This window comes from Chinchilla lanigera, unplaced genomic scaffold (genome assembly GCF_000276665.1).
Source record: "Chinchilla lanigera isolate Chin_1 unplaced genomic scaffold, ChiLan1.0 scaffold00005, whole genome shotgun sequence".
Lineage (NCBI taxonomy): Eukaryota > Metazoa > Chordata > Mammalia > Rodentia > Chinchillidae > Chinchilla > Chinchilla lanigera.
Window position 1 is genome coordinate 14,843,051 of NW_004955406.1, and position 22,326 is coordinate 14,865,376.

General features: G+C 46.6%; 1 protein-coding gene across 1 annotated transcript; it reads right to left on the reverse strand.

Moving 5' to 3' along the window:
• Positions 1 to 1,250: 1,250 nt before the first annotated feature.
• Mrps14 (mitochondrial ribosomal protein S14) lies at positions 1,251 to 4,339 on the reverse strand. Its single transcript, XM_005374896.1, has 3 exons — positions 4,230 to 4,339; positions 1,962 to 2,120; positions 1,251 to 1,564 (listed from the first exon to the last, which is right to left on the reverse strand). The coding sequence occupies exons 1-3, from the start codon at positions 4,272 to 4,274 to the stop codon at positions 1,382 to 1,384; spliced, it is 387 nt and encodes a 128-aa protein (XP_005374953.1). The 5' UTR covers positions 4,275 to 4,339; the 3' UTR covers positions 1,251 to 1,381.
• Between the last annotated feature and the right edge of the window lie 17,987 nt (positions 4,340 to 22,326).

Sequence of the window (22,326 nt, forward strand, 5' to 3'; positions counted from 1 at the left end):
TTGTTTCTCCTGAATCTCTTCTATTTTTAGTATTTTTTATCTTGGAGTTGCCCTTTGCCATCTATCTTAGCAGGAACCCAGAAATTACCTTAAATTATTAATCTTGTCTTTCTAAAAAATACTTCTGAGTGTGAGGGTGTACACCTATAACAGGATCACCATGAGCTCAAGGCTAGCTGAACTACATAGTTCCTCTCAAGAAACTGTCTTAGAAAAAGTCCTCTTCTTTGCTACCACTACCTACCTTAGTTTAGGCCCTAGATTCACAATTCAGACATCCTAACAGGTTGTCTTGAGTATAGTCCATTTTACACAGCTATCAATGATTTGTAGAATAAACTGATTTTTTTTTTTGAGACAAGGTGTAGTATTCAGGCTGATCTTGAACTATGTAGCCCAGGCTGGCTCAAAGGGATCTTCCTGCCTCAGCCTTCCAAATGCTGGGATCACTGATGTGCAGGACCATACCTGGCTTTAATGTCATTTCAAGCTCTCCAATACTTGGTATTGGACATGTGAAATGCTCTATAAACATGGCTCTTATGCTTCATATTTCTGATACTTTGAAGTGACTAGTTTCGACACATTCATTTCTCTTCTTCCTTGTGCTTTATTCCTACTGGAGTGACTCATCATCTTCATCCGATTTTAGTTCAGGTATCATGTCCGTGAATATTTTCCTGATCCTAAGTACATTCTTCCATCCTATTATGTACATTTTTCATCACTGGGCTGATCATACTGTTGAGCTACTCCACAAGTCGACCTTTGCTATCCTGACTTGTTTGTTACACCAAGGAAGTGAATAGGAGTAGAGGGGATACATACTATTCCAAGACATCTTCCTCTGTACAGATTATCAGGGGCTTAGAGGCATATTTCATCCTGGAGGCCTTCAGATGAATCAGAAAAACAGTAGTTCTTTTTGTTCAGCTTTTACTTGCAAGCTATTGTTTCTCTAACAATAATTAATAGGTAAGGTAAATTCTGCAGGTCAGGGAAGCCAGCCCAGGATTACAAAATGCCATAGATGAATGACCTGTCAGCTGGGTCATGTGTAAGAAAATACTGTTTATGAAGTAACATTCTTTTAAAAATACAAAAACCCTTACAGGAAAAGGAAATCATAGCATGGTTTCATAGAACATATTTTTCATAGAACGTATTTTTCTCCACATGGGAACAGCATGACTAACCTACTAAATCAAAAAGGCAATTCACTGAAAATGAAACATCCAAATTTCTTCATATAAAATTTAAAAGTAATTTAATTATAGACAAGTACACTGGGTCGCTATAAAAATTAGGGTTTTGTTTATTAGGAAAGTCTCTTCTTGCAGGGACTGGTTACCCTGAAAGCTCAGCAGGTTCTGGAGCTGATTTACCACATGGCTCGCTGGACCCCAGAAAGCTGGCCGTGGTCAGCTAAGTGGCGGAAGACGATGCGACTCAGCCTCCAGCGCCGCTTCACCCCGCGGGGACGGGAGGTCATAACGCAGCGGTTTCTGATTCGAACAGGACAGCTGTCCCGGGGAAGGGCAGCAATTTCTTGATCAGCCACTTCCTAAGAGAAACCACAAAGGTATACGATCAGCACCCCAGGCCCCACCTGGGCCTACTCTCGGCCGCTAATGCTCTGGCTAACACCTAACATCATCGCTAGCACCAACCCGTGCCTCCCAAGGCCTTGAGGGATGAAGGACAGGGATGACATGCAAGAGAAACAGTAGCCCAGTTTCTCCATGGTCATCGCGCATCAGTACTTTGCTGAGACTGGATTAAGAAATGGCTAAAAGGCTACTTAGGAGTGAGTAGTCATCTTTAGTCTGAGACTTACCAGTCAGTTCAAAGGCTATCTGTGTTTCTTGACTTGGAGTATTTGATCTTATTCTTCAGAAATTATATGGGTACCATGTCACAGCAAGCAGTACCAAAGTGACCTCATATGAGTGAAAGCTAACCTGAAGGTCTTTTGGCAAGATGGTATTCTTCCTGAGGGAATTGATCCGCAGCCTCTCATCCGCATACTCGTAAGCCATTTTTCGTCTCTTCACATCACGTAACATTTTCCAGTCGACATAGTAACCTCGAACCTGGCCTGAAGCTGATGAAGGAACCACCTAAAGACAGAGGCGGGGAATGTGTGAAGGGCTGGGGCAGTCAGGCCTAGGTCCCGTGAATGTTGCTCAGTCCTGAAGTCTTCCGGTCACTGTGACCGAGGATTTCATGTTGTCCTGGGTTACTTTAATAACTCAAAATAATAGACTTGCTAGTTCAGAATAATTTTTACGAACATACATTAAGTCAGAGTGGTAATAATTAACATGAGGTCAATAACGTGTGTTCGAAGATGACAAATATCTAGAAATTTTTTAATTGTTTGCCTTTTACTTAGGCTAACACCAAAAAGTAAAAACAGATGGTAAGGTCTCCCTCTCACCTCATTCCTCACTTGCCAGTGATGGCCACCTGCCATGAATATCCAGTTACTAGTTTCTGATACATCCTTGCAGAGATTTCTGTCTGCCGAAATGCATGTACACCTTCCTCCTCCCATTTCTGCCCTCTCTTTTCACTTACCAATGTACCTGGGAGATCTTTTCATATCTGTACGTAAAAAACTTCCTCATTTTCTTTAAACTGCATAATGCTTCTCTCAAATGGGTGCACCATAATTTATTTAACCCACAATGTATTGGTGGACAGTTAAACTACACAACGTACCTCACCGCTTATCATTATAAACAGTGCTACAATGAGTAACATATAAATCATTTCAAGATATATCTGCAGGATAAATTATTGAAAGCAGAATTTCAAGGTCAAAGGGCACTTAGAAATTGTCACCGATAATTAACACTAATTATTAACACTAGTTCGAATCGGGCATGGTGGCACATGCCTGTAATCCCAGCACTGGGGCGGGAGGATGGTTGCGTGTTTGAGGCCAGCCTGGGCTACAAAGTGAGCTCAAGGTCAGCCTGAACTGCATAGCGAGCAAGACCCCTATCTCAAAAAGACAAAAAAACAACAAAAAAAACCGCACTAGTTCGCAAATAATTTATAGTTCTAACCAACAAAACAGGCAAAAGGGGTAGGGTATCAACTGCTAGAAACTGAAGTCTCTTAAACCAGAGGAAATACTACATGTTAACTGAATTATAACTACAGAAAATAACGATGGCTTCCTGCAGCTGTTTATAGAAGAAATATATAAACATATAGCAAAATAGAAAACTGAGAATAAACATAAGCGAGCCAACTTTTTTTCAGTCTATAAACAAAAAAGATAAACTAAGCCCCTTCCCACTTTCATTACTAAACAAAAGTCCCATGAGGAAATACAATGCTTCTAGAATGACCTTCTGTAAATAAGACACGCATAAATGAAATTTAAGTATCAATTTGGCACATATTTATGAATACTCATCGTCTCCAATTTCTTCTTTCCTATTCTCTTGACCACTTCGGTCCCCATCACATCATTTCCCCTCCGCGCCCCCCCCCCCCGGTCTTTTTGAGACAGGGTCTCGCTATACAGTTCAGGCTGGCCTTGAGCTCACTTTGTATCCCAGGCTGGTCTTGAACTCGCAACGATCCTCCTGCCTCAGCCTCCCGAGTGCTGGGATTACAGGCGTGCGCCACCACGCCCGGCAACTTTTTTTTGGTACCGGGAATCAAACTGAGGACCTTGCGCTTGCCAAGCGCTTGTGCCACTGAGCTACATCCCCGGCCCCCATCAGACCATTGATACTGCTTTACTCACGGTCCCAACAACCCTCGCACTGCTAAACTCTACAGCCAGTCCTCAGCGCTGCTTCAGAAGAGCCTTCAGCAGTCAGCTGCGCACTCCCTACTCCTTGAGATTGTCATCGCTTGCTTCCAGGGCAACGTTCCCGTCTTTCGTCCTCCCTGGCTGATGGACTTCAGTCACTTTGTGCAGCTAAAGTCTCTAAGCCTCAGTTTTCGGACCCCTTCTCTTCCTTGCCTACACTGAGTCCCTTATACGTATCTCAGAGTCAGTCTCGCAGCTTTCAATGCGACTCTGTTACCCGCTTAACTCCGAATTTACTTCTGCAGCGTGGACCTGCCCTGAACCAAGCTGAGAGGAGCCACGGCCCAGGGACCGGCCCGCAGTGGGCTCTATGAGTGGCAGGGTGGTGGGGGACCCGCAGGCCATGGAAGTCAGAGGTGACGGGGAGGGGTGGAGGGAAAGGTGCGAGCCTGACCTGCCGGAAAGCCCGCAGCAGCGACCCCAGCACGGAGGCCGCCATCTTGTCCGCCGCAACAACAAATCGCTACAACTTTATTGACACCGCCGAATACGCAGGGCGCGGGGGGCGGGGCCGGGACGCAGAGGCGGGGCATAGCCGTAGCGGGCGGGGCAGAGCGGCGGGCGGGTCTTAAAGAAGGGTTAGAGATTTGAGCTCTCGCGGGATTTCACGGAATTTAGGCAAATCAAGACGGAACGGAGGCGCGGTGTAATGTTGTTGGTCGCCTCTTGCTCCCTTTGCATCAGCTTTACACACCGCCTTAAACAACCTACGTCTTCACCTGCCTCCTTTCCTTCCTTCCTGCCAGTTTCTCTTCCCCCGGGTTCCTCTCGGTGCCGTCCAACCTGCCCCTCCGCTATTCTCCACCCAGTGTGGGCACTACTTGGCAGAAACCTAGGAACGCCTGTCGTCTTTCCTGCAGAGTCTGCGAACCCCTCCTTCCTCTCCTGTGATGGTGGTGTGATGGGGATATTTCTCATACATAGGGTTTTTCATTTGTCTGTATTGGGGTTTCAGGGCTTAAACATCTTGTTTGGGTTGCATTGCCTTTTCAAACTTGCCGTTTTCAGTACAGTGAAGGGCTCTTTGGGTCATCTTCGTAGCAGCTGGGGTTCTTTGTTTTTGTTTTTGGTCTGGGGTGGACCTTTGAGGTGCCCTTTCCTCTGGACGTAAGGCCAGTATCACCCCTTGCAGTCCTGTTAGAACAGTGTGAAGGAGCATAGGTTAGCTCGGCGAGTACCTGTGGCATAGAGGAGTTGGTGGATACAGTGAGGAGAGGCCTTTGCTATTTATGTCTGCATTGTTACAGTGGAGCCTTCTGGGAGAAAGGAGAGCTGAATGCAAACTCCTTTCTTTGGAGGGAGGTTCAAGTGTATCGGAACACGTCTCGGAGTAGGGCTGGGTGTGGGAGACCAGCTCGTGGGAAAAAACAACATGAGCCCCTGTTAGAATCAGAAAAGTCTCAGATCAGTGTCAGGCAGGCATCTGCCTCACACCCACGTAACACTTTGTCTCTCCCTTCCAATTGAGGGCTATCTCCTGTAATCAGTTCATGAAATGGGTGCACCGTGAACTTTTGCATTTCCCCCCGTTTTTCCAAAACTATTTTTAGAAACATCTTTTATTTTCCAGTAGGTGATGTTTTTATTCTACATTATTGGTACGGCGGGGAGCAAGACCAACAAGTCACCTTCACAGTCCCATCGTAAACAGTCAGGAGGATTGCATACATCTGGACGAGGCACAGACTGAGGCCACATCTTCCCGACGAGCGGCCAGAAAGGCCAGGTTGAAGCCACAGGAGCCAGGCGAATGCAAGTGTTTGTTATTTTGGCAGTGGTAACTTAATGGTGGGTGAAGAGGTAGGCATGGATCTAGTGCTGCCCGGGATGGTGGGGCGGCTGTTCATACCTGGAAGCGGCTAGTGCGGCCTGCAGGCTGTTTACCAGCTTACTAGAAAGGGCATTACAAAGGATACAGGCGGACAGCCAGTTGGAAGAGGTGCATGGGGCAAGTTATAGGGCAATGAGGGCGAACCTTTTAGAGCTTTCAGTGATACAAAAAGCCCGCTGCGGCACGTGTGCCTAGGTTCGCTACCGCTGGTATAGGGGAGACACATGGAGCTTTCAGGCCCTTTCGACCCTTCAGAACCGCCACACCTTCATCTCTCCAGAAATTCCTGAAGGCATCTTGAAATGGCAGTAGTGACTTTTTAAAAATTATGGTACAGGGGCTGGGGATTTAGCTCAGCGGCACAGTGCCTGCCTGGCAAGCGTAAGGTCGTGAGTTAGATCCCCGGTACCGGAAAAATAACCAAAAAAAAAAAAAAAAAAAAAATTGTGGTACCGTGCACAATGATCGTAGCCCATGTTGTGCAGCTATAACGGAATCTCTTAGACTGGATAATGTATTAAGGACATACTGGCAGCTGGGAGATACAGCATCAAGGGACCTGCATCTGGGGAGGGTCTTCTTACTGCATCATCTCAGAAGGGCAGACTAATATGAGACTGAGTAAGAAAGCCAAGATCACTTTTTAAAAATATCTTTAAATCTTTTTTTAAAAAGAGCAAATAAGCTTTTTATTAGTATGTGTGTGTGATACATAACGAATGCAGTATATTCATCATGGAGTGTCAGTGCGTGTACAGAACATACTGCATGTAGGTCCCTTTACCTCTTCTTCACCTCCACTCCCCTGCCCCCCCATCCCGGGATCCCCTTCACATCTCCATAAAGTCTGTCTCCCCGTTTCCTGTTGTGTTTTATAACAAGCCTACTCTGAAGACAGGGAGCCTGCTCCCGTGATGGCAACATGAACGCACTGGCATTGATCCAATCACTCTTTGTCTTGCCTCTCAGCACGGTTGCCTTGGGGATTCAATCACCAGTGCATAAACTTTGGGGGACACATTCAAAGCAAAGCACATAATGGAAAATTTGCCATCCTGATGGTTTTAAGGGCTCAGTGACATTAACTACATTAACTGTTGTGCAGGCGTCATCTTCCACCCCAAAATTGTATCTTCCCAAGCTGAAACTCCATAACATTAAACAATTTCTCATTCCTCTCTCCCCAACCCCCTGGTAACAAGTCGACAGATAGCTAAATGAACTAGATTGATAGGTCAGAAAGAAACCTCCATATAATTAGAATTTGATCATACAAAAATTAAAGCATAAAAAAAATTGAATAAATGATACCGGAGTAACTGGGTAAGATTTTGGAAATGCTTCTAAATTATAGTTTTACTTCTTACCATGCATCAATATAAATTTTAAAGACTTAAATATGGTTGTATTTTTTAAACATTTGAATCCCAGTAGACAATTCTCAGAACATCTAATAACATTAAAAGTATTCAGCCTCACTAGTTTCCAAGAAAATGCAAATTCAAACAATGAGATACATTGAAGCTAACAAATTAGCAAAAGCTTAAAAAATTCAGTGTTGGGATAGGGGTGAGGAAACAGGTAATTTCCTATCCTACTGGCAGGAATATAAATGGGTTGATCTTGTTACAGAGCTGTTTGGCAGGTTTTCTTCAAAGTTGATCCCTGTTGACCCAGTTATACCACTTTGAGGAATCTTTACCAAAGAAATACTGAGAAACTAAAGTTTTTATATAAAGACATTTACCATGGCATTTATTCATAACAAGAGCAAATAAATAAAGTACAACAGTACAGGGAGAATTAAATGAATTAAATAAAATTACAATTCTAAATTTTAAAAATCTGATGCCACAATGAATGTAATCATTATGTACTGCAAATGCGTGCTAATAAAATACACATTTAAAAAAATCTGGTGGGCTTCAAGTTTTAAAGTATATGTAATTATAGATAAGGTAGAGATCCAGATTAGACAGAAGAACAATTAGAAGGGAGAAGACAGGGCCACGGATGTAGCTCAGTGGCACAGCACCTGCCTGGCAAGTGCAAGGTCCTGAATTTGATTCCTGATACAAAAAAAAAAAAAAAGAAAGGAGGGAGAAGATTATTGTTTCTTTAGATGTAAAATTTTCCAGTTTTCTTATGATTTTTCCACTATTTTTATTGCTTGTACAGGCTCCCGGGTTTTGTCCTCGTGGATGTGTATGTACACACGGCAGACACTGACCGCTCTCACCCTCATCACTCTCGCCCCCCCCACTGTATTTTCACACTGTGTGGATGTATACATTTTGCTCATAGCTCTCCCTTCATGATCTGCCTTTATGCTCCCCACCCTCACTCTCTTACTCCCCTCTTCTTGTCTAATAATAGTTTCTCTCCTACCTTCTTGTCATTTTTAAAAAAAGATTCTGTATATTAGGGAGAACATGCAATATTTATCTTTCTGAGCCTGGCTTATTTTACTCAACCCATGGTCTCCAGGTCTACCACAGTAACAGAATTTACTTCTTCCTGAGGCTGGATAATCCCTCCTTGTGCACATAGCCCACATTTTCTCATGCATTCATCTGTTGATGGGCACCTAAGGTGGTTCCACATCGTGGCCATTGTATGTTGTGCCACAATAAACACGGGTAGGCAGGCATCCCTGGTGTATGCTGGCTTTAGTTCCTGTAGGTAGATAGCAGGGAGTGCTAGAGCTGGATTACACGGTAGCTCCAGTTTTAATTTTATGAGGAAGGGGCGGGGGATTTAGCTCAGTGGCAAAGTGCCTGCCTGGCAAGCGCAAGGTCGTGAGTTCGATTCCTGGTACTGGAAGAAAAAAAAAAAAAAAAGAAAAGAAAATATTAATTTTATGAGGAAGTGCTATACTGATTTCCATAGTGGCTGCACTAATTTACATTCCCACTGGCAATGTAGAAGGGATCTTTCTCCCTCCATCCTCACCAGCGTTCATTTTTTAATTTATGTATTTTTCTATTTGTTTAGTATTTATTTACTTAGTATTCTTGATGATAGCCACTCTGACTGGGGTAAGATTGAATCTCATTATAGTTTGATTTGCATTTCCCTAATAACTAAAGATGGTGAACATTTTTTCATATACCTTTTGAGCATGTGTACTTTGTTCGGTTCATTTGCCCACTTATTGGTTGGGCTGTAGGATATTTTTGATGTTAAGTTTTTTGAGTTCTTCATATATACTATTACTACTCTGTCAGAAGAACAGCTAGCAAATATTTCCTACCATTCTGTAGTCTGTCTCTTCACTCAGTTGGCTGTTTCCCTTGCCGTGCAGAAAATTTTAATTCCACATATTCCCCTTTGTTGACTCTACTCCCATTTCCTTTGCTACTGAAGTCCCGTTCAGGAAGTCTTTGCCTTTGCCTGTGGCTTCAAGGGTTTGCCCTGTCTTCTCTTTTAGCAATTTCAAAGTTTCAGGTCTTCGATCCATGTTGAAGTGATTTTTGTACAGGGTGAGAGAGATCGAGTTTGTCTTCCACAAGTACTAATCCCATTTTCCCAGCACCATTTGTTTAAAGAGGCTATTTTTTTCCAGTACATATTTTCGGCTTCTCTGTCCAGAATCAGATGGCTGTAGCTGTGGGGTTTGTTTCTGTGTCCTCTGCTCTGTCCCGCTGGTCTACATGTCTATTCTTGTGTCAGTGTCGTGCTGTTTCTGTTACAAAAGCTCTGTAAGTATAGTTTGAAATCAGGTATTGTGGTGCCTCCAGTATATATGTATTAATTTTAGACTCACATATATTGAATTTAACTTAAAAATATCAACCTACTCTTGTCTTTTGATGCCTCTATTATTTTACCCCAAGTACTTAGAAAGTGTGTTCATCAGTGGTGAAGGAATGGGCTATTCCCGGTCCCTATTACTATCCTGCACTTACCCAGATGGATGGGGCAGTCAGAACTGGGACCAAAGAAACGGGAGATTTAAAATTTGAGGATATTTGCTTCACTGACCCTTAGAGCCACGTCAGTCATTCATTCTCCTTGTCTTCCTTTATCTTGTTCAGTGTCTCCCGTGAAATGAACTGCTGTCCCTTCGGTGCATAACCTCTACCTAATACAGGATGGCTCATTACAGGAATTTCTCTGTGTTGGGAGGGTTAAGTAGTTGCTCCTTTTTCTTGTTTTGTAACTGGCAAGTCAGAGAACTAATCCGGCCGCAGCCCCTACAGTAGCACAGTAACAGCACGGTCCCAAGAGTTCTGGTCCCAAGAATCTGGCCCCTGCTGAGTCACCAGCGCCCTTAGCCTTGAATGCGTTCCTCACCTGCCCCTGCAGGGCTCACTGTGGTGCTGTTCCCACGAGAAGCCGTGCCCACCAGGCTTTCCTCATGGCAGCTGGGTATGCTTTGACTCAAAAGAACTGGATTCCCCTGGGCACTCAGAGGGGAAGTGGAGAGGCAAAGGGGCTCACATGCACGCACACACTTTCCATTCTGGATCTGAGGTCGTGTGTATGAGTAGTGGATGAAACCTCTGCTCTCATTACATGTCTGCTTAATGTAAGCACCACCAGCCAAATAGGGATCCAACTGGCCTCTCACTTTGGCTCTAGCGTTCCTGGGCTTGGGGCTTCCCAAAGCAGCCTGGCGCGTTTGCCTGTAAGCGTCCTCCTGAAACTCTGTGCTGTGCGTGAGATTGGACACCAGGTGGCGGTAGTGCTACATCAGCGCTTCAACCGCCACCCTCCTGTCCTGGTCCCACAAAACCCTGCTTGAAGCAAACTGGAAACACACACACACACACACACACACACACACCCTACCCTCCACCCCCACCCCACAACTGAAGCAAACTGGAAACACACACACACACACACACACCCTACCCCGCCCCCCAGCTGTACTCCAAATAAAATAGACAATTTTCCTACCAGCAGGTGGGGACTCTGAGATCGGATTTGCACTTTTTGTAGGAGTCGCGCACAAACAAGGCTATGTGATTTGTAGGGTGCAGTGCGAAATGAAAGCACAGGCCCCTTGTCCAAAGAGCAGGAAAAAATGCTGTTAGAGGAAGTAAAATATCAAACTTTTTTCTTTCTTTCCCGGACTCTTGACTTGGGAGCCTTTAATTTGCTGTTGAACGTTGTCCTTAGTAAAAATTAAACCATTAAATTTAAATTACAGCCGTTACCACACATTTCCCCACTCAGGTTGTGTAATGCCGTTAACCACGCAAATAAGAGAGCGTTTAACTGGAACGCAGAATCAGCGCAATGACGCCATTCATACTCTTCAGCATATCACGCCTCTGCGTCTCACTCCTACCGCAGTGGAGAAATCACTGCCTCAAACGGACTCAGCGGCCTTTACTTCACTTCTGTACATGCACATTCCACCAACATCCACCTTTGGCTTATTAACTGGTAGCGGGGAATGGAAGGAAAAGGGACTGTCTCCCTCCCCCAGAATGCCACCGTTTCTTTCTATGTAGGAATCAGCATCTGGTGGCCTCAGGGCCCCCAGGCTCCCAGCCCACTCAGTCAGAGACGTAGTTCTCACCTCAGACGCGTGTTGAGCCTCGCTGATCTCCTACACACGCGGTGGGTCCGCTGGGATCCTGCGCTAATGGTGCATCCGCAGAGGGAGCAGCAAGGGCCATGGGCTCGCACCTCCTCTGCCTGCGGACCCGCTCCATGGTCCCATCGGACTTCACTTCCAAGGCACAAGGCCAAGGATAACATTATTAAGGATTTCACAGTAGTGACCTGGACATGGTGCGCACACCTACAGTCCCAGCTATTCAGGAAGCAGAGGCAGGAGTATTGCAAGTTTGAGGCCAGGCGGGGCAACTTAGCGAGAACTCATGTCAAACAATAAAAGAAAGAAAGAGAGACAGAACAAAAAAAAGAAAGGTAGTAACAGCAGAAAGAACATTAAACCGAGCACAGAGCCCTTTTGAATGCTGAGTCCTGTGTTGCCCACAGGTGAAATGCCCATGAAACCAGCCGAGCACAGGCTCGCCTGAGTGCAGCCAGCTCCGCACCGTTTTCCCGCTCCACACCTCGCCTGTGTCTCCAGGAGTCGTTTTCATCCAGAAGTCAGAGCGCCTTAAACACTGCCTACGCCCGTCTGAGACGTGAGCAGACATTCCTTCAACAAACAGCAAGCGGTTGTGGAGAGTCCCTGCTGCGGACCAGGCACACCTGTCCTAGGAGTGGGGGCGACAGCAGTGTTCTAAACGAAGCCCCCATCCTGGTGGAGCTTACACTAGGGGAGGAGGCGGACGCGTCAACTCAGAAATACGCGAGCGCACGTCGAGCGGAGACATGCTGTAGCGGGCGAAGTATGGAAGGAGGACGGAACCGTGGTCGGAGGGCCATTATCTAACGTGACAGGAGAGGGACTTCCGATAAGACGATACTCAGACAAAGACCCGAGACATGAAGACAGAGTGAGCCAAGAGGCATTGGAGAAGAAAGGTCCCTGCTGCAGAAGGAGCAGCAGGGATAAAGGCCACGCGATGGAAGTGTGCATGGTGTCTAAGGAGAGCACGGGCGGGGCTGGCGCTCAGCGCCTAGGAGGAGAAGGGCGAGGGCCGAGGAGCGGGGGCTTCCGGATGACCGCGGAGAGCTGGGCGTTCCCAGCACGGACTTCAGGGAAGGCCATTTCCCTGAATTGCCGCCATGACTTGGTTAATAGTATCACGAAGGGCCTCAGTCACCTTCGGTCAAACTGTCCCACACTGGACTGGACACAGCCGCACACCTTCGCAGCCCCACCCCTTGCTCCAGCTGCTGTGTGCCCGGCCCCTGAGTGGCTGCCGCTGCCCTAATTCAGCTGCAGGAAGAGGCACCTCGGGTTCACCTTTCACTTCTTGCCCGGAGGCTTCTCTGGTGTTGATTTGGACCTCAAGGAACCAGAGTCCTGCTCAGCAGTAACACGCGCACAGCTCGTGGGTCAGGGGAATGAAGCCGGAGGGGACGCCCTGCCCCAGTGGGGTGGAAGTGTGTGGAGAACACACGCTGCATGATCTCAGGTCTCAGAGATCCAGGAACGCCGCTGGCATGCAGCAGACATAGCCTGAGTGGCGTCCTTGTTCTCTTCCATTCTTCCCGAGGCCTTAGTCTTGTCCCAGATCAGCTCCCAAATAAATTACTTGCACATAAACTTCATTTCGGAGTCTGTTTTTGCATGGCATGGTGGCGAGAACTCAGGATAAGATTTTTTTTTTCCTGTACTGGGAATCGAACTCACAACCTTACGCTTGCCAGGCAGGCGCTATGCCACTGAGCTAAATCTCCAGCCCCTCAGGATAAGATTTAAGAAACAAAAAAAAGAAAAAAAGCATGCAATTGTCCTGCCCTTGTTGATTCTACTACAAAGGCCTCTTCAGGGTTCTCCACCCTGCTCCTGTTGCGTGATCAGACCCCCCTCATCTTCTGTCTACACTATAACTAACTGGATTCCCCAGAGCTCTGTTGGCCTCCCATGTTTTTTTAACTTGGCCCATTACCTCCCCTACAATAACACCCACCCTGCTCAGCGGCCAGGGCGAATATTCTCAGGTACCACAACCACCCCCTGTCGGTAGTTCCCCATCAACTGAAAAGTAAAGCCCAAACTCTTCAGCGCAATACTCATGACCACAGTAGATCTCTGGGATACTGTTGCCGTCCGTCCCCCTGAACACCTCTGGCCACAGTGGAGCACCCACCTGCCAAGCGCGTCCTTCCGTCCTCTCACAGCCTTCTCCCCACCAGCCTTCCTGTGCAGTGCAGTCCAGCAAGTGCTTGACCAAGCCCCGGGCACATACTCATTTTGGCCAACCAGAGGGCGGAGAGCCGGTGACAAGAGTGGGAGGTAGTGCTCCAAAATATGACCCATGTGCACACAATTCCATGTGAAGGTTTTTGTTAGTTTGCGTCAGTTTAAAGACCTGAATTTTTTTTGTTTGTTTTAATTTTTTACCAGTAAAGAACCACTGCTTGGATTTTGGTAAGGAGACAAGAAAATTTGCCCTAGCCAGGTGTGGTGGCGCATGCCTGTAATCCCAGCACTCAGGAGGCTAAGGCAGGAGGATTGTTGCGAGTTCAAGACCAGCCTGGGCTACAAAGTGAGCCCAAGGCCAGCATGAACTGCACAGTGAGACCCTGTCTCAAAAAGACAAAAAAAAAAGGAAAGAAAGAAAAAATTTGCCTATGTGGAACTTGACATCTTGTGGTGAAGGTCTGAGTAGGGAATATGTGTGAAATGCCTTTTCCTCTTTACATTAATCATAAAGACTGATTTCTAAATAAAGATAATGCAACTGACACTGCACATTTTAAATTCATAGGAGCAGCTATGATACTCAATTTCCACTTACACCTCTGACTTTAACAAAACGTGTCAAATTATCTTCCCAGCAGTTTCAAGAAGACACTTGCAGATTTGTTTTGATTGGCTGCATGCAAAAAGGTTTTGCTTTCTGAGTCTTGCTTTCCATCCACATATGCAGTGTCTCCTTGATGTGAGGCCTTGGAATTGTCACTTTTCCATGTCTAGCTCTGCCTGCAGGGCCGGTGGACACAGCGTGGGGGTTGGCACTGCAGGACAGGCCCAGGCCAGGGGCTCAGGGGCCCGACAGTCAGAGATGTTGACTAAGTGACTGCTTGAGACATAATCGGTTTGAGGATAATCTTATTTAACCAGTGGGGTACAGCTCAGCAGGGAGTTCTTATCCCCTCTAGCCAGCGCCTGGGGTTTATAATCTCAGCATGGCCTTGGCATTTGTGAGCAGACGCACATACCGACAACCCCTTTTTCCAATGTTAGCCACTTCCTTGGACTTCTCAGTGTAAGGATCTCTTATACTTTTCTTTGATGTAAAAAAAGAAGTTTCCTACAGCTGCCATTAAACATTGCCACAAACTTGGTTGCTTAAAACACCAGTATGTTCTCTCACATCCTGGAGGCTGGAAGTCCCACACCAAGGTATCAGAAGATACACCCGCTTCTAAGGCTGGGCGGAGGGTCGGGTCCTCCCTAGCCCCTTCCCCTCGGTGTCCCCAGCTGGGGCAGCACTATCCAGCCTCCACTCATCTCTCTCTGGCCCCTTCTCTGCGTGTGACTCTGTGCGCTTGTTCTGCTCAGACCGGGATGCTCTTCATTTGGATCTAGGCCCCATCTGTACCCAGGACAATCTCATCTCAACGCCAACCTTAGTTATATCTGAAAAGACTGTTTTCAAGTGAGGCCACCTTGCTGAGTTTTGAGGGGACCCTGTTCAACTCACGGCACCGCTCTGCTTCCTTAAGACCTCAGTGCGAGCGCCTCCACTTCTGAAGCCGGCAGCTTTACCTCTTTTCTCCCTTCTCAGCTCCCAGCTCTTCTTCCCTAGTTAACTCCCTTCAGAGTGACTCATAATTTGTGTGTACGAGACTCAGCCATGCTGCATTTCTAAAACATATGCAAAGTAGACACACGCATATAGAATTTCTCATAGAGGTAATCAAAGTCAGGGCGGGAAGGACTGACATACTTATGCACAACTGTTTTGATACAGTATTTGTAGTATTTTCTCTGATTTACTTGAAGGTTCCTGAAGGAAACATGTTGCTTTCAAGTCCCTTGCAGAGTGCCTGGCATGTATGTAGTAGGTGCTCATCAATATTTCTTGGATTGAAATGATGCAAACTCTTACCTGTGACTCTGTCCCAACCCCGCACTGCCATCCAAAAGGGAAAGGGCGGAAGTGGCGCAAGTCTCTTTTCGTTGCTCTTGGGCCTTCCGTTCAAGTCCAGCCTCCGTGGATACAAGCAGCCACGGCAAACACCACGCTTGCAGTCACAGTGGTGGCAACCTAGGTGTTTCATCTCTTCCAGAGAAAGAGAGGAAGAAAGGTACCTTCAAAAGGACAACGGGGGCCAGGAGGGGTGTTCGCGAGCCCCTCTGCAACAGGCACGAGGTGAAGTCTGGAAGACAGAGCTGAGGCTTAGTCTTGGTGTTCTCGGGATCAAGCAGCTGCCCCGGGCAGGGCCCTCACCTCACAAGCCCTGTCTGGTGGGGAGAGTGGTCATGCTCCAAAGCATACCCATCAGCTGGCTGATAGTCAAGCAGGGATGATCACTGCGCTCCCCTAGAACGCTCAAGACAGCCCTGCCTACTGCGCGGAGAGACAGGAGCCGGGGGGCTGGGGCCCTTGTGCACTCCAGAAGTGCTGCCTCAGCAGAGTTCCGGGAGACCACAGCACTTTCTTGTCTTCGGCCTGGGTGCCTCAAACCATGGGTCTCTCTGTACTGTGGAGCGGGTTCAGCCGCTTCCTCCTGCCTCTCCAGAGGGATGGGTGCGGCTTTCTCCTCTGCGCAGAGCAGCGTCTACCCTTTGGGGCCTTTGCACCTGACTCAGTGCCCTTTCAGGAACCCTCCTCCAGCTGCTTCTGGCCCAAAGTGTTTTGTGTGGTCTTGGGGACAAGGCCGCACCCGTTTCCTTTTGCAAGGCCCTTAACGGATTTTCATTTGGGGAGATAAACAGTCAATAGGAAAGAGGCTTCTTCTCTCATCCACATCGTTTCTGCTTCTTTTTTGCTCTCCTCTAAATTCCAAACCCATTTCAAGAAAAGGCAAAAGTTAGCAATTTAGTGTAAGTGCACTGCTTTTGGTAGTCATGGGGACACAAATATCAAAATGCCGTACATTAATGGGATCCAAACCTAGAACATTTGAGCAAAGCCACAGGATGAGTCCCGACGGTGCCAGCCCAAGGCAGATGTCCTTTTTCCCGGGGAGGACACACGGTGCTTGTCTTCCTGCAGGCCACCCAGCAGCCTCTGAGCAGCAGAACCCTGTGCCACGTCATTATGTCCACGGCCAATTTGGGGGCCTGGGAAAGAGCAAGGGGAGAGAATGTTCCCCTTACATTTCATATGTGTCTAAGACACACTCTCCACATCTTTCTCCCAGGGCCTGATCTTAAAAACAAAACAAAACAAAATAAAACAAAACAAAACAAAAAACCCAAAGAGATCCTTAAACTCTACCCCACCCCATATCCAGGGTAACTTACATTACTCAAATTCAGGCAAAATGTTCCTAGATATGCCAGCTAGCCTGCTGAGTTTATCGGTTGTTGGTCAAACAAGCGAATTTACATCTTATTCTGATTTATATGAGAAAAGGAAATCAAAATGGTATGTTTGGACTATTTTTCACTCTCTGTTCTGTGCTGTCAAAAGAGCTGACAGAATCTGCCGGTGTATTCACTAATTGTTTCCAATCTTGTCCCCGAGAGCAGGATTCCTATCAGAGCACTTTCTCTCAGTGCCCTGCACAGGACTTAGGCACACAAAGGCATTCAGCCTACAGTAAACCCTGACCTCGCTTCTTCATGGCTCTGGAGTGTGAAGCCAAGGCCTTTTCACCTAGCTGCTCCCTCCCCTTCTAAAAAACACTGAGACAGTGTCTGTCAGAGGGGTTAAATTGCCCAGGTTGCGCTGAACTTGTGATTCTCCACCTCCCAGAATAGACCCTTTTTTTCCTTGCCAAATAATTAAGTTATAAGATTGAATTCTGCATGGTAGATATCTGCTTTCAAGCTTCCACTGGAGTTTCATTTTCTTTTCTTTAGATGTAATTCATTGTGGAGGAGTACTTTTGGTGTCTCTGTTGGATATAGGAAAAGAAAGGAAGAGATGCTAGTGTAACTACCTAAATCACTCCCTTCCCATAGGATACAAGCTATAACGTTGTATCCTGTATGGTACTGAGAAACACAGTGTAGCATGAAGAATACAAATGCTCATTAATTTATTTACTTCGCTCCTAGAACTACAGAGCAACACTTTCTCCTACAGGGAATGGTGGTCTGTCTGTCCCTCTAGAAATGTGAGCTTCACAGGAGCAGAGATGGTGAGGATGATGGTGGTGGTGACGATGATGAGTTCATTTTGTTCAGTTCTCCATCCCTCACCTCACAGAGCAATTCCTAGCACATGGCAGGCGCTCAACAAATGCATGTAGGAAGAATAAATAGAATCCAGGTTGTATTTGCTATAACCTTAGAGAGTGTGGTCATCAGCAAAGTAGAAATTATAGACTGGTTTTCTCATCCATTTGGAGTGTATCCTTGAGGTTTCATGTCAGACTGTGTCTGCCACTCTGATTTGGTCTGGGATTCTGTACAAAACCTCAGGCTCGTATGCCAGGTGACCACAGGAGTCTGCTTCTGGGAGAGGAGGAGCATTTGCAGTAATGAGAGGGGATGATGAGGCGGTGGAAAAGCTGATGCAAGGAAGAGGGGCAAGCAGCCCCACGCAGCTCCTCCCTGTCGAGCACATTGGTCTGCGCCGTGTCCAAGGTTTCCCAGAGGGTTCTCTTTCTCCACTTCGCTTCATTTAGTGAGCCTCTGCACTAAGTCTCCGTTTGGCTTCTGATTAATGTTGCTTTTAGTATTGGGAAGAATCAAAAGTTGACACAGGTTTTTGTGAATGTATAATTCAGACAAGTAAGCCTTGGTAAACTTTGCTTTGTCTAAGAAGAGCCAGACTTCTCAGATACAGGCGTGGGTCTGGACATCTTGCAGTGCTCAGTGAGGCCAAAGCATCATTTGTTCCCTTTTTCCAGCTGGTGAGATGAAAGCATGCACACTTACCTGGTGCTAAGAAGGCCCATCCTGACATTGTGTGCTTTCGTCCTAGTCCCCAGGCCTTCTGGCCTTCAATTGCCAGAATGCAGGAGGACCTTGATTTTTCCCTACTTGCTGATGAAAGAGACAGTAATTCCACGAGCTTAACTCTATCGTGGTGTTTTCTTTCCTGGTATACATTTATTTCTGCTAGAAAAAAACCTTAGGAAAAGTGATTATTAAAACTTTTTGAAAAGCCCAAGGTGGTGGCACACGCCTGTAATCCCAGCGCTTGGGAGGCTGAGGCAGGAGGATCACTGCAGGTTCGAGGCCAACCTGGGCTACAAAGTGAGCTCAAGGCCAGCCTGAACTGCACAGTGAGACCCTGTCTCAAAAAGATGAAAAAAAGAAAAAAAAAAAGAAGAAAACCTTTTTGAATTTAGGACCTGCCAGTCCCTACAGGGAAACAAGCAATTAGGGAAGAATGAGCTGGTGGAGATTATGTAGCTTAAAAAGCTTTTAAAATAATTAGTGCTATCTGGCCTATCCACTGGGGTGGAATTTGAGATGCTTTCGTCCTTAGATTTCTAGGCCTGAGTGTGGGTGCAGTCTGGGCTGCAGGCTCTGGGCTGAACTGCGCTGGCTGCACCGCTGATGTGGCTGCAAGCCTGAGCGAGCCCCATGACCCCTCTGCACTGCGGCCCTTACTCGAATACCACGCACCTCACTGGGTTACTGTGAGCACTTACGGCTCGGCATATCTCATGCTTAAAGCACCTGGTATGCAGCAGGTGTTCAATAAATGCTCTAGCATGAATCCAGTAGCAGTGATGCCCCCTTCTAACTGCAGGCCACAGGTATCCTTTCCTAACACACTGTCTCCTCTGACTGAGATCTGATATCTCATTGACTTCCCATTGACATCCGGTTTACTGGATGTCACCCCAAATGAAACTTTATGGCATTTGTAGCAAAGGAAAGAAGAGGAAGAAGACTTAGGAATAAAGCAGAGCAATGGTCAGAGAGGTAAAAAAATTAAAAAGTAACCTTTATTACCCATGCGCCATATGCAGACAGTTGTGTGGGGACCGGGAGAGAGACATTATTACGCCCCTGCGCACTCACACGCACACACATGCAATATTTTTTGTTCTGCTCTTAGAACACCTCTCCACATCCTGTTCAAGAAGCTTTTCCTGGGGACCCCAGGCAGGGATAGGGCACTCCTCGTTAGCTCCTAGGACCCTGAACTCACCTCTGGAACTTCTCATGTTACTGAATCAAAGCGCCTCAGTACTGAAACACATTCAGGCACCCTTTGCAATAGATTGCTGTCTAGAAAACCATAAGCTCAGGAACCGCATTTTCTTGGTTTGTGGCACCAGCACAGTGCCTAGTGCTTGCGTATTTGCTGGACAGGAGAGGACTGGCGGAGGCGGGCTCTTTGCTCCCTATCTGCTTTTCCCTTTGGCATTGATGCCATCCCCTTAGCAGTAAGCCTCACTTTAGGATCCATTGCGATTCCTAGCCCCTTCATGGTCCCTGTCCACTTGAGACCTTCCCTCCGGTGGTTTTGCCGAACACATCTGGCCTCACCGAGGAGCCAAGAGGAAGAGGCCTGTCTTCTCCAGCGTGGTGCATCCTGAGGAAGGCTACGAGCTCAGCCACATGCTTCTGGTGCTTTGGGAATCAGCTGCTCTGCCTCTAACTTTCACATCCTCTCCAAAAGATTTTTCTTCCTATTACCTCACCTCTCATTAAGAAGAAAAATCTAGCACAGAGTGAAGCTGGGGTGGGGCGGGGGTTAGAGAGAAGGTGGGCCAAACCTTTGATCACAGAAGTCACGATCGACTGTGTAGATCTTGTTCTTTCTTTCCTTTCCTTCCAGCCAGCTTCCAAGCAGAGGCTTCCCAGGGCAGGCATTTCCTAGGGCAGCAGACCTGTCCTGCGCCTCCCTCAGGGGAGGCTGTGCAGTCTCTGACTTCTGTCAGTGGCTGGAACTTCAGGACTTTCAGAGAGAAACTGCACAATGTGCATGTGCAAAGTGTTCATGCCAAGCACAGCCTCACATGGATGTTCCTAAACTCACTGCCAGTTACCATCTTTCCGTCAGTCTGGGTCACTCTTCATCTCCCAGTCCACACGGAGGGGTGCATCTTCCTGTGCCATGAACACTCCCTAAGACGCAGCACCCACCAAGGCATCTGCCACGATGCCCTCCCCCATGGCCAGGCTCACACGCTCGCCATGCGCCCCAGCATCTCTGCAAAGATCCAGATCATCTGTCTCCCTCTGCGGTTGTGCTTAACCAGACCTTTCATTTGTGATTGTTTTTGAAGCTTACTTTTAAACCTCTCCCCAAACCACACTGGCACTGTAGAAATTTAAGACAGCCAGAGTCTAAAAGAGTCATGATGTCTGCTTTCCCTCGCCTCAGGCCGCTCGGTTCTTGTGGAACAGTGTAATGGAAAGGTGGACAGACGTTGTTCTGCTCGTGTCTGATGGCTCCCTCTGGAACATAAACTAAAAGCTCCCTGGCGCCCAGGCTCTCTGTGGCAGAGGCTTGTCACAGAGGCTGCAGGAGAAGCTGCTGTTGGTTTTGGACTTGGTTAGACCAGCAGGATTCTTGGGGGAATTTTCTGTCCTTCATCATTGCCAAGGGACTGGTTATAAGAACCAAGCGAAAATAATGACAGCCCTTGAAATGCTGTGATTTACTTTCTAGCTTATCTTATTTTTTTGATGAGAAATATATTCTCAAGAGGCCATTCTCTGCTTCCTTCCTGTAAATCTCAGATTGGGGGGCCCCTAACTGGTCCATAATGTTTCTTAGTTCCCCAAAGTGACAGAAGCCTCAGCCTGCAAAAGCCAGCAGATCTCAATCTGTCATCGCTACTGACCATTAGAGTCAACTTCTTTGCCTGACATTCAAGGGCCCCCCAAATCTGGTTCCTGCTTGCACCCGTAGTGAACCACTCACTTCTGTAGACTCTTACTGTGATCAAAATGGCTCTCATTTTTGTCATAAAATGTCCAAATATATATATATATTTTTGAGACAAGGTGTTGCTATGTAGTTCAGATTGGCTTTGAACTCACTGTGTAGCTCAGGCTGGCCTTGAACTCATGACGATCCTCCTACCTTAGCCTCAGTGCAACCCACCAGGCTTGTCCTAATATTCTTACCTAAGTTTGTCTCAATCTCCATTTAGGGCACCTCTTCCTCTGAAAATATCAGTCTCCCAAATGCTTTGATGTTGGTCTCTATTTTGCTCTTCTCATTTCACACATGTTCTTAATTACTCTGATGGCATTAATTACCATCTCTATATCCATGTCTTTCTGCTACCCAGTGGTCTCTCTTGAAATCTAGATCCTTACAATATCATTGCATATCTTGGATGATATCCAGTATCACTGGAAATGCTTGGATCTTTGAGTGGAGACAGCTCAAATTAAACATGTCCACAACAGACTGGTTTTTTTCTCCTGAGCTTGGTCCACCTATAATTTCAGTTTGAAGATGACATTTAATTCAGAACCTAGATTCACCATCCATTCCTCCTTGCTGTTTACCTTTCAGCTAAAATTAGGGCTCTTTCTTTTTGAGATAGGATTTTTTTATACAGTTCAGACTGGCTTTGAGCTCCCTGTGTAGCTCAGGCTGGCTTTGAAGTCCTGAAGATTCTTCTGCCTCAGCCTCCCGAGTGCTGGGATTACAGGTATAGCACCACACCTGGTCACCATGTCAGTTTTACTTCTGAAATATTCTCCAAACCTCTACTTCTTATTGAATGACTCCAAGTAGTTACTAGATTCTTCAGGTCCTATACCATCATATATCATATTTCCATGGCTGTTTCTGTCCCCTGTCACTCTTCCCTTTCTCCTTCTTCTCCTCCTCCTCCTCCATCATCATCATCATCTTCTCCTTCTTGTTCTTGTTCTTCTTCTTGTTCTTCTTGTTCTTGTTCTTGTTCTTGTTCTTGTTCTTCTTCTTCTTCTTCTTCTTCTTCTTCTTCTTCTTCTTCTTCTTCTTCTTCTTCTTCTTCTTCTTCTTCTTCTTCTTCTTCTTCTTCTCCTTCTCCT